This window comes from Eurosta solidaginis, chromosome 3 (assembly GCF_040869045.1).
Source record: "Eurosta solidaginis isolate ZX-2024a chromosome 3, ASM4086904v1, whole genome shotgun sequence".
Lineage (NCBI taxonomy): Eukaryota > Metazoa > Arthropoda > Insecta > Diptera > Tephritidae > Eurosta > Eurosta solidaginis.
This window is the reverse complement of record NC_090321.1, coordinates 201,542,412-201,555,493: the sequence shown is the minus strand read 5'-3', so window position 1 is coordinate 201,555,493 and position 13,082 is coordinate 201,542,412. Positions and strand designations below refer to the sequence as shown.

The 13,082-nt window shown below is 35.4% G+C and overlaps 2 protein-coding genes across 9 annotated transcripts in view; one reads left to right on the top strand and one right to left on the bottom strand.

Moving 5' to 3' along the window:
• Nucleotides 1-2,811, top strand: part of Pgm2a (phosphoglucomutase 2) — a 36,793-nt gene extending 33,982 nt beyond the window's left edge. For 4 of the 6 annotated variants that reach the window (XM_067774698.1, XM_067774697.1, XM_067774695.1 and 1 more), the window contains 2 exons: nucleotides 790-1,354; nucleotides 2,437-2,808. In XM_067774698.1, coding sequence (XP_067630799.1) covers nucleotides 790-1,354; nucleotides 2,437-2,705 — 834 coding nt within the window. In that variant the 3' untranslated portion in view covers nucleotides 2,706-2,808. Of the gene's footprint in view, nucleotides 1-789; nucleotides 1,355-2,436 lie in introns of all 6 variants that reach the window. The other 2 variants (XM_067774693.1, XM_067774694.1) reach the window with 2 other exon arrangements.
• The window catches only part of Vang (Strabismus domain-containing protein Vang), a 43,868-nt gene that overhangs the window by 7,142 nt on the left and 23,644 nt on the right, over nucleotides 1-13,082 (bottom strand). Inside the window, exon 4 of one of the 3 annotated variants that reach the window (XR_010951227.1) lies at nucleotides 3,310-6,732. The exons of the other annotated variants lie outside the window; for them this stretch is intronic. The gene's annotated coding sequence lies outside the window, so the exon portion shown is untranslated. Of the gene's footprint in view, nucleotides 1-3,309; nucleotides 6,733-13,082 lie in introns of those variants that run through there. 3 annotated transcript variants of the gene reach the window in all.

Genomic DNA, 13,082 nt, shown 5'->3' with positions numbered 1-13,082 from the left:
ACTTAATCGCGATTTTGGCAGTTTCGTAACAAATCATGCCAGCTTTCCCTGTTTCGCGGTAACTGACGGCGATTGGTAGCACAATAAGAGGTCAAGTCTTCCTCCACCTTCGCAACTCTGTGGAGGTCTCTCCCTTCCACTGCTTTAAAACTGCTGTTTCAACTGAAGCACTTTCTTTGCCGTAGCGTCATCTTGCACTTGTTGGAAAGAATTATCCTCCATTTGATTTCAAGGTTCGGGATGTACACTCCTTGGAGAAAACTTGGGGTACACTACACCCAAGCCACCATTTTGGAGACATGGTCAACGAAGCATCAACTCTTCCGCAAGTAACATATAAGTATAAAATTAATTAATTAAAATAACTTTTGAAAATTAACACCCTACTTATAAATTTCTGAATTCGAACTGTAATTTTCTGAACTTGAAATGTAATTTTCTGAACTTGAATTGTAATTTTCTGAACTTGAAATGAAAATTCTGAACTTGAATTGTAATTTTCTGAATTTGAATTGTAAATTTCTGAATTTAAATTGGAATTTCTGAACTTGAAATGTAATTTTCTGAACTTGAATAGGAAAATCTGAACTTGAATTGTAAATTTCTGAACCTGAATTGTAAATTTCTGAATTTAAATTGGAAATTCTGAGCTTGAATTGTAATTTTCTGAGCTTGAATTGCAATTTTCTGAACTTGAATTGTAAATTTCTGAACTTAAACTGGAAAAGGTATAGTATATAATGTCAAGTAAAAGAATAAATAAATATACAATTTGTGTGTTGATTCTAGGTGTATACGGGCAATGAAATTGGTGCACTACTAGGCTGGTGGGCTATTTACTTACACAAGCATGTACATCCGGAAGCGGATGGGGATCTTTCAAATTGCTACATGCTTGCCAGTACAGTCAGCTCAAAAATATTACGCGCCTTTGCACAAAAGGAAGGTTTTCATTTTATTGAAACTCTAACCGGTTTCAAATGGATGGGTAATGAAACAGAAAAACTTTTGAGTGCCGGAAAAACTGTACTTTTTGCTTTCGAAGAAGCAATCGGTTTTATGTTCTCTACAAATGTGCTTGATAAGGATGGGATAAGTGCAGCTTGCCATTTGGCTTCAATGGCCTGCTATCTTGAAGCCAAAGAACATTTTACATTAGATGAAAAACTGCAAAATATCTATAAAGAATATGGATTTCATTACAATAAATCATCATATTTTTTTTGTTATGAACAGAAAACTATCAAGAAAATTTTCGCACGTTTACGTAACTTTGCAGGCGCACCAAAAACATACCCCAACTCAATATTGCAGGACAAATATAAAATTAAGCATATACGCGATCTGACAAATGGTGAGTTTTGAAAAAGTTGAAAAAAATGCATTTGTTAGGCCCGGTTTTTCAGTACAAGTTCAACCCAGTTTGTCAGTTAAACTACGCTTAAACATATTCTGCAGTTTTTCAGTCTACTTTAACTGAAGTTTAAGCTAAGCTTAAGGGGCCGATCTGCCAGGTTTAAACTCTAGTTAACCTATCAGTTATTTGCGTACGTACGAAATGGCGTCGAATATACCCAACAAGCATTTAGGCTTGAGTACTATTAGAGCTCATATTGATAACTAGGCATACTCAAGAGTTGTTTCGAAACAGTGGATCAACTCGAGAATCATAGCGTACTCAGCAAAAGAGGGAACTTTTTATAAAGCAAAATATGCTATTACTTAAGTTGAAAAAATGTAATTAACAACTTGCGGTTCTCTAACTGGACTCAAATGTAAGATTCAAATGATGTTGATGTAGGATCTTCGGTGTGGTAGGCGGAGCACGCTACCATCACACCACGGCCGCTGCCTATATAATTTATTCTTGATTAATTACGCTTCATTACTGCATCAGCCAGGTTTTTGTTTCTCACAATAAACAGCTGTTGTTTTGGTGGTACCTCCTTGGAGATTTTTTTCAACTCCACCTCAACTCGATATATAATGTAAAATATCAACTGGAGAAATGGGTTGAATAGTCATTTGAGAACTGTAAATTTCTCAAAATCTCTCGAAATTAGGATAATAATTGGAAAATATTAATGACGTTGGAGATCAACTGAAAAACTTTTAATTTTACAAAATTTCTCAAAGGTTGGATAGTGACTGGAGGATGAAGTCACTAGATATATATTTCGCCGGAGAATATTTTTCCATGTTTGTTGGGTAAACAAAATCCAGTATCTACAAATTATCTAGATAATAAAAAACCAATGTTGCCGCACAAAAAATTCTACCCCAAAGGCGGTCTTAAACTGTGACTGAAAAACTGCTCAGTAGTTTAACTGGAGTTTAAATTTGACTACAGTTTAAGCTTAGTTCAAGCTTAGCTTAACCAAACACTGATAAACCGGGCCTTAACATTATTAACATCATTGTATGTGTTATTTTAAGGTGTTGACACTTCACAAGCTGATGGCAAAGCCATATTACCTGTTAGTGCAAGTAGCGAAATGATTACGTTTACATTCGAAAATGGTTTGGTTATAACTTTGCGTACAAGTGGTACTGAACCTAAAATTAAGTATTATGCTGAAATGTGTGCAGAACCAGGCCAAGCAGATTTTGATGGTTTAATTAATACAACAAATGATATGGTTGCTGCAATTGTTGAAGAATTTTTTCAACCCAGTGAGAATAATCTGACACCAAAAACTAATTAAGTACATAGTATGTAATAGATATACATATACATTAAAGTGATATTGGAAGCAAATACATTTCTATTTATTTAAGCTTAAGTTTGATAAATGGCTTAATTTTCTTTAATGCGCAACTTAAAAAACCGCTCTAGTTCATTTATAAGTCGCCGACTCCATACAAAAACAAAATCAACCCTGTTTTCCAAAAGCAATTATTTAATTATTTAAAGGCCTACATCCCGAAATGGTTTTCGCCCAGTGACTAATAAAAGGCGGACACAAATTCAAACAACTTAACACGAACACGCAGAGTGAAAAATGATACTTGAGCACAACTGTTGTGTCTTTGAACCAAAATTGGCATGGGAAGATCGAAAATCGGTCCAAAATAATGATAATAAATGTGGCGAATATTAGCATTTCGATACATCACTATGCTGCTAGTAAATATATGCACAACAACCTCAATGCAAGCAGCCAAACATACATGTAAACATCAAAGCAAACAACCTCACATACATGTAGTCAGCAGCTAAGAGCGAAGAAGAAAGAGAAACAACAGTCTCATTTCACGCAATCATCACCTAAGAGCAGTAGTTATTACTTACACCAGGCCCGACGAGAGGGGGAGGGGCAGGGGGATGGGGGATTCCCCGGGTCCGAGGTTTCTCGGGGGGCCCGCCATTTAGGGGTACTAAGACATTTTTTTTTATTTAGGAGAGTCTTTAGTTGTTCCATGTGCAAATTTTAAGCCGAATTTCAAAAGCAACGAATATTGATAAGGAATTTTGCCTGGGCCTGAGGAGAAAATAAAAACATCAAACAAAAATGTGTTTCTCAGGGGCCCGCGATTTAGAGGTACTAAGACATTTTTTTTAATTTAGGAGAGTTTAGTTGTTCCATGTGCAAATTTTAAGCCGAATTTCAAAAGCAACGAATATTGATTATGATTTTTTGCCTGGGCCTGAGAAGACAATAAAAACATCAAACAAAAATGTTTGTATGTTTACATGAATCCGAAATCGTAAAGTTTTCGTGGTGACACTGATGAAGGTTCATCTTCAAAAAGTCTTCCAACAATACCACCAACTCTGTATCAAAGTCCAGATTATTTAAACGACTTCGATATCGGGCCTGAGGAGACGATAAAAACATCAAACAAAAATGTGTTTCTCAGGGGGCCGCGATTTAGAGGTACTAAGACATTTTTTTTAATTTAGGAGAGTCTTTAGTTGTTCCATGTGCAAATTTTAAGCCGAATTTCAAAAGCAACGAATATTGATAAGGAATTTTTGCCTGGGCCTGAGGAGACAATAAAAACATCAAACAAAAGTGTGTTGCTCAGGAGGCCCGCGATTTAGAGGTACTAAGACATTTTTTTCAATTCAGGAGAGTCTTTAGTTGTTCCATGTGCAAATTTTAAGCCGAATTTCAAAAGCAACGAATATTGATAATGATTTTTTGCCTGGGCCTGAGAAGACAATAAAAACATCAAACAAAAATGTATGTATGTTTACATGAATCCGAAATCGTAAAGTTTTCGTGGTGACACTGATGAAGGTTCATCTTCAAAAAGTCTTCCAACAATACCACCAACTCTGTATCAAAGTCCAGATTATTTAAACGACTTCGATATCGATACCGTGAATAATGAGTTTTTGCGATCTGAAGAAGTCAACGAAATAATTCGTCGAGGTCATCAAAAGTGTCCTGTTATTTTTCCACGTGATTGTCATGACGAGGCATTTCCTACCTCGTTTTTCAACAGAATCTTGCCAAATGGAAAGTGTAGCGTGACTGGTTAGTGTGGAGGGCCAGTAGCAATGCTTTATATTGCCTACCATGTCGTCTATTAAGCACCAATACTTTAAATCGACCTAAAATTATTTCGAAATTCTAGGTATGGAAGAAGCTATACGATAAACTGCCATCACACGAAAATACTGCCCCAGCGGGTTAGGGGGTCAGAATATACCCGTGGTAGGTATTCCGGAAGAGGCGACTAAAATATCAGATTCAAGGGGCTGTGTAGCGCAACCCTTCAGTTGCCAGCGCAATATATAGCTTCTCCAAACCCAATAGTCAACCTCACCTATCCGCGGCAAATCCTGTTTCACTAACAGACGAGGTTCTGGCGACCCCCAGCTCCTCTTGGAACTTGAGGGTGGGGAGGGAGGGATGGCCTGAAGGTTTAATATGGCCATATAAATCGTTCCCGAGATGGCCGGGCTGGCACCTTAATGGTGCTGTGTTACCGGAGTGTACCGGATCTGTATCCGGCAAAGGACCATCACATCGATAACACTCCCCAAAGCCTTCGGGGAGCAACCTTATCGCTACAACAACAACACGAAAATACTCAAGATCACATTAAATGTTATAATCAATGGCGATCTTTACAAAATCTAGAATTTCGGACACTATTTTATTTTTGGGTGAAAGAGGCCTAGCTTTCAAAGGCGAAGGTATATATCTTGGTGAACGAAACGATGGACATTTTTTGGGCATCTAAGATCTAATAAACCAATATGATCCGATACTTAGAGATCATTTAGAGAAAGTTAGGATTTCACAACAGCAGCACAAACGTTTACAAGTTCACTATATTTCCCCAGGCATTCAGAACGAGTTTATAGAAATTTGTGCAAAGAACGTGAGGGAAACTATATTAGATCAAAGCAAGAAAGCCAAATATTTTGCTATTATCGTTGATGCTATGCCTGATGCTAGTCACGTTGACTACCTTCTTTTTGCGCTAACTCCATTTCAATTCGAAAGCAACAAGTTTTACAATTCCACAACGGTTTTTGTCTTTCGTTAATTGTAACCAAAAAACTGCTCAGAAAATTCCTGATTTAATTTTCCATACTTGATTGAAGATTGTCGTGCACAAGGCTACGATAACGGCACCAATATGAAAGGAGCACTACGTCACATTCTAGACAAAAACTCGAATGCTGATTACTCGCCTTGTGCAACCCACAGTCTGAATGTATGTGGTGTTGATGCTGCAGAATGCTGTACGGCTGCAATTACTTTCTTCGGAGTTGTACAAAAATATTTTACTATTTTCAGCAGCACTCCACAACGATGGGACATCCTCAAAAGAAATGTACCGAGTTCTCTTCATAGTCTTTCAGCCAAAAGCCAAATTTGACTGCGCAAGCATACGGCGCTGTTACCGGTATTCTCGGGTACATCAACAAGTTCGAATTTATCTTGCTGTCCTCAATTTGGTTCAAAATACTGACTACCATTAATGAAGGAAACGCAGTCCTCCAAGCTAGAGACGTCACCATAGATGTTGATGTCCGACATCTAGATGCCTTATTTGCTGATTTGAAGTTGATCACGAACCAATGGAAAACAATTTTAAACGAATGCAAAACAGCTGCTATTCAATTGAACATCTCGCCAAAGTTTCCGGACATTCGAAAGAGAGAACTCAAAAGACGTTCTGAAGAGGATTTAAATGAGATTATTACTGATTATTCAGAGTCTGATTTTAAAAACAATACATTCCTGGTGATCGTTGATTCGGTAATCACTGGCATTACTGAACGATTTGCAGCTATTAGAAATTTGAGCGAGACGTTTTCCTTTTTGTGGCAATTTGAAGACATGGATGAAACTACGGTTCGGACGAGCGCAGCACAATTTGTCGAAAAATACAAGTCGGACATTTCTCAAAGCGTAGAATGCGAAATAATTCACTTGAAACAAATTTACGAAGCAAATTTTGATAATAGTCTGTCACCATTGGAATTGCTAAATGCCATCTATGTTCAAAATCTGTATACAATTTTCCCCAACATTTGTGTTGCTTTACGTATCTTTTACAATATACCTGTCACTGTAGCTAGGCAGAACGTTCCTTCAGCGTCCTTTCAAGAATCAAAAACTTTCATAGATCGTGTTCATCTCAAGAGCGAGTTTCAGGACTTGCCACGCTTTTTGTTGAATCCGTTTTGGCAAGACAGTTGATATTATTATAAAAAATTTTGCAGCGAAAAAAGCAAGTAAAGCCACTCTTTGATATCCGAACTTTCTATATTGAATAATTAAAATCTATAATCATTAAATTTATCAGAAATGTATTAAAATGTTACCACATAACTAGAAAAGATTATTTGAAATAATATGTGGCTGTTAAAAGAGAATTTTATTTCTACGTTACAATAAAATAAAATAAATAGTAAAGTTAAATTTATTGTCAGCTCTTAGTCCAAAAATCATTTAGTTGATGTGGCAAAAACTTTTTTTGATGTTCCATCAATAATGATTCATGAATGAGACTTCATTAATTCAAGTTAATCAAATGTATTAGTGGATTTTTTATAGGGGGCCCGTAAATTGTTTAGTCCCGGGCCCGGATTTTCTCTCTACGGCCCTGACTTACACATATACACACATATAACAAAAAGACAAACGTGAATATGAGTACCGAAATGAGAAATAAATAAGCAACTGTTCGAGAAGGTTGCTCGTGAAAACTCTAAACCTTAGGAGAAATAGACGACCGAAGCAAAAGAGAGTATAAAAGCAGCGCAAGTCGGAGAATTAATAATCAGTTTGGTTTTAAAACGCTATAAGTCAATTACGTGAGTAATTTGATTATGAAGTGCTACTACCAAAATAGAGATCCCAATAAACAACATCTTGCTATACTGAACATTTGAGTTATTTATTCGACGGTTTAGCGATTCGAACTATAACAGAAGGTGCAGAATAATCAAGGATTCCTAAAATTCGTGACAATAAGATCACACGTATTCGGATTAAATAATCGTTGAACTCATTGATACTTTCATTTATTTTAAAGTATTTGCGTTCTCATGTGGTAGTTGTTTTCAAATAGAGACAACGCAACCACATTGTGAGTTGTGCGTTTAAGTGCACCTTCCCTGCCAACCAATGCTACCCTATTTTTGTCATTTTCACCTCAAATACCAACACCAACTCACATTAATAAAATATTTATCCCCATGATTCGGAAACAAAAAAATAATTCATTTTCATGCTATTGCTAATCCAAAATGTTTGAATGAGTCAGTATTATTTTAGTTATTGAAAAGAAAATTATGACAAGCAGAAATTGAACAGCTGTTTTGAATAAATTATTTTGGAAAAATTGTTTGCAGCAAACATTATTTTACACAATCTCATCTAAAATTTGTATTATTGGTAAGTACTATTTATAATATGCAGAAATTAATAATAAAATGCAGAAATTAATAATACGTATATTTCCAGACTGACTATGGATTTAATGGAGTTAGCAAAAAAGAGCTCAAATGAAACGTAGATTGTTACCGCTGGCGAATTTCCTATCTGTTAGATGGTGCTGGAAAGCGGGCTTGATATTTTGCTGCTAGATGCGTCAACATACGTATTTACACCGATAGTTTCAAGTATCGCCTGATGAATGAATGGATGTGGCATAGTCGTTCATTTAAGAGTTGGGCTCACAAATTTCACGTCCGTGTCCATGCACAATTTCAAGTTTCACGAGATGAAGAAGTGGATTTGAAATAGCCGGTTACTTAAGAGGTGAACCCACACATGTTACACCATCCTAACTTTTGTGATTTTATTTCAGTTTCATTAACTTTTGTTTTAGGTTTCTTACATTTATTTATTATGCATATATTTCATTTAATTGCGTTTCACTGCATTCATTTTATTTTACTTTATTTCATTTTGTCCTTTTTTATTTATTTTTATTTTATTTTATTTTGTTTTATTTTATTTTATCTTATTTTATTTTATTTAATTTTGATTTATTTTATTTTATCTTATTTTGTTTTATTTTAATTTACATTATTTTGTTTTTTATTTAATTTAATTTTATTTTATTTTAATTTACAATATTTTATTTTATTTCACATTGTTTTATATAATGTAATTTTAGTTTATTTTATTTTTAATTTAATTTAATTTTATTTTAATTTACATTATTTTTTTTTATTTTTTTAAATTTATTTTTTTTTTAATTTAATTTAATTTTATTTTATTTTATTTTAATTTATTTTGTTTTATTTTATTTAATTTAATTTTATTTTAATTTGATTTCATATGTTTATTTTTCTTATCCGTTACTATTTTCTTTTTAATAAAATAAATTTATTAATTAGTTTCCATGGATTTATTGTTATAATAAATTTATTTTTATTATTTTCCAGTTTGGAGTAAGCAGAACTAACAGCGCGGGTGTTTAGGCCGATGCTATCAATGTCATCAGCATATGCCAGTAATTGCACGCTTTTATAGTATATTGTTCCAGTGTGGTTAAGTTCTGCAGCTAGTATAATTTTCTCCAGCATCAAATTAAAGAAATCGCACCCTGTCTGAAACCTCGTTTAGTTTCGAACGGCTCGGACAGGTCCTTCCCAATTCTGACTGAGCTGATGGTGTTGCTCAACGTCATTTTGCACAGCCGTATTAGTTTTGCGGGGAAACCAAATTCAGACATAGCGGCATATAGCCAGCTCTTTTTCGTGCTGTCGAAGGCGGCTTTAAAGTCGACGAAGAGGTGATGTGTGTCGATTCTTTTTTCACGGGTTTTTTCTAAGTTTTGGCGCATTGTGAAAATATGGTCGATGGTTGATTTACCAGGCCTGGATCCGCACTGATAAGGTCCAATCAGCCGGTTCACGGTGGGCTTCAATCTTTCGCACAATATACTCGAAAAGACCTTATATGCGATATTGAGAAGGCTGATTCCACGATAGTTGGTGCATTTTGCAGTATCCCCCTTCTTGTGGGCTGGGCAAAGAACACTTAGATTCCAACCGTCGGGCATGCACTCTTCCGCCCATATTTTGCTAAGAAGCTGCTGCATGCGCCTTACCAACTCCTCGCCGCCGTACTTGAATAGCTCCGCAGGCAATCCACCAGCGCCCACAGCCTTGTTGTTTTTCAATCTGGTTATTGCTATTCTAACTTCGTCATAATCGGGCGGGGGGACATATATTCCATCATCATCGATTGCGCGATCGGGTTCTTCATCTCTGCGCGGTGAATTGCTGCCTCCATTTAGGAGAACAGAGAAGTGTTCCCTCCATAATCTAAGCACTCTCTGGACATCAGTTAAAAGGTCGCCGTTTTCGTTCCTACAGGAGTCAATATATGATTACCCAAATTTTTATCCACTCATGGTTGGTAGGGTTACTACAGAATTAAGTTCATACTATGCAAATAAAATATACGAATTCTTAAATATTTATGTGCATTTTTTTATTGTTATACGAAAAAGTTGACAACCCATTGTAACGCAAAGTGTATGTGATTTTTTTAAATACTATTTGATGTTAAAAAATAATCTTAAAAAATAAAATTGATTGTTGGCAAGGCGCCAGAAATACAGGCGTAGATTTGTGAAAATGGAAATTTTAGCGAGTATATATGTACATATAACAATCAGCCATACAATATATTAATACTAGCAATAAATTAATCGTTTAACATATTTGCAAAACATATTTTCTAAAAAAATAATAGCTGTTTAAACTAAAAATAAACGCATTAGCTAGAAAATATAAAGAAAATTCGCACTATAAATATAAACTTATACACTACATATACATATATACTACTCTACACAGATCGATTTTTCTGGAAAATGTATTTGACTTTCGGCCATCCGATGCTTTGTGTGCCAGAAAAATGTTTTGTGTATTTATTAATTAAAATTTTTATTCGGCCGCAAATTTAACAGTTACATTTTTTGTCAAATATTTCATCGAAATCTATGGGATATAATCATAGTCGAAATTAAATAGGTAGATACTTAAAGTTAGCTGTAGCTTATTTGGCAGATAGGCAATGTTGAAATGTGGTAATTATACAATTTGTTTGATTTTTGGGTACAAAAAATATATTTTAATTCCATTTTAACGTATTTATCTGCGAAGATTCATTTAGATGCCTATAGACCATTTACGAAAGAGTCCCAAGCAATTGTATCTAAGAAATTTGATCAAGGACGTGAATATTGTTCCAAAGAACAATAGGCCTGAGTCGAACAAAAGGAGATTCAGATTGAACCAATAGCTTGCCGTCCTCAACAACGTTTGTGGTATTCCCTCGTAAACTATAGAAAATGTAGAAAGTTTATCATTTTACTGTCAACAGCATTGTGGATAAAACAAGTGTGATAACTTATCCGTCAAATTCCTGAGAGGATGTTCAATATGGCTGCTTTTAAGCGTTTTGACAGGATGTTCAGTATGGCGGAGGTATAGAATAAGACAGCGATAGTCAATAAAAAATCAGGTGATCCATTCTATTTGTAATTTTGACGTTTATGCAGACGTTATCACACTCGTCTTACCCACAATGGTCAACAGTTTTCTACAAGCAACAACAAAATACATTTGTGAAGAAATTTGTAGTTTCTACGTTTTCACTCAAACCATGGTGGAATAACCAGCCCCACTCTACGCTCTAAGTTCTTCTTTTCTCTGTCATTCGGCTATCTGAAAATTTTTCACCAATGTTGTCCGCGAAAAGGTGTTGCTTTTTGCATTTTTCAGGAGTACTGGATTTAATTAGAGAGATCCATCATTTGGCGTTGGCTTTCATTAGTAAGGCCGTGCTAAACTAATAAGTCCATATTTTTGATGTTTTCATTGCATGTGACCCGACCTATGAAAAGGCGACTTATGACTCAAAAAAAAAACAGCTGTTTCTCGCAAAAAAACAGCTGTTAACGGCTGTTTCTCGCAATTTCTTTTTTGAGTCATAAGCCACTTTTTCATAGGCCGGGTCACATATATCGTTGGTCCAATGCCAAAGAAATGAATGTGCATATTTGATGTGTTGAGAAAAACGCGCAACACATTGTTAAAAAAAGAGATTTAATTAATAGAGATTTAATTTTGTATTTTTCAACCACTATTGGAAGCATATATGTATGTAATACTCCTATATTGCTACAAAAACCTAGATACATTCCCAAACATCAGAGTGCCGATATATTGTTCTTTAAACGTTTTTGTTTTTGTATTCCATAATCGAATGTACCTAAATTCAAATTTTTTCTTGTCACACTTATGCTGCTACAAACACAAAAATTTTATAGGCTGTCTTGTTTTGATTTCGAATTCAAAACACATTGCGAACATTTTCTATTAGCAATATAGGAGTATTACATACATATATGATTGGAAGGTGTACTTTTGTAAACCACTAAGTAATGTGAATAGAAAAATGATTTTTGAATTTTTTTTTCAAAAAAATGAGCATTTGTTGTTTTGGCTTTGCAAAATTTGACATATATGTACATATAATATTTCGTTTAAACAAAAATGGCACATTCGTTTCTTTGGCATTGTACCCACGATATGTTTAATTGGTCCCAAAAAAATTTAAATAGTTTTTTGTTGAAACAAACTATTTGCATTCACGCCGTATTCAACCAAGGATCTTTCCCTGTACAGTGCTAGTGAAAACTTTCAAAGAATGTTTTTCTCATTCCTACAAGAACACCAAAAATGTCGTATAATACTCCCTAAAACTTTCGGGGAGTGTCTTTATCGTTAATGCAACAACAAAAACAACAAAATCTTCTGGTTCTAAGCCGACTGCCTCTGGGCTAGTATATGCCCTGACATATTTTGGTAAATAATACCTTGGTAACATTAGTAATACATAGAGATGGGAAATGGGTAAATACCCAAATGGTAAATACTAGAGTTGGCACGAATATTCGGCAATTATTCGGTATTCGGCCTATTCGGCCACTTTTTTTGCTATTCGGTATTCATGTAAAAAACACACGCTATATTACTCAAAATCATGTACTTATTTCCAAATTACAACACTTTAGTATTTAAAATTGATCAGTGGTAGGTAGGTAGGTTGAACTGGCCGGTCCATGAGGACCTCACATAGACTGATTGAGTCCGTAGTGTTACCAGAAGTTTGTTTTAACGACCAAACTGAAAAACCCTATCAAAAACCAGGACCTATGTTATAAAATAACTCCGTCCTCTTGGCAAACACTAGAAGCTTCCTAGGACTTAAGCCACTTGCTGCTTCTAGATCTGACAGCTGTATCACTCCTAATAGCTGGAGTCTTAGCCTGGCAAGTGCAGGGCACGAGCACAGAACGTGCTCGATCGTTTCCTCCTCCAACCCGCACTTCCTACACCTGCTATCACTGACCAAGCCTAATTTAAAGGCATGCGACGCCAGAAGGCAGTGTCCAGTCAGAATACCCGTCATGAGTCTACAGTCCTCTCTTTTTAATGATAGAAGCAACTGTGTTAGTCTAAGGTTGTAAGACCTACACATAATCTTCGACACTTTACAGCCCCGCGCTTGAACCCACGCCTTTTCTGCTTGGTCGATCATGTGCACCTCTCGCATTCGCTTAATCTCGCACAATCTAATTGG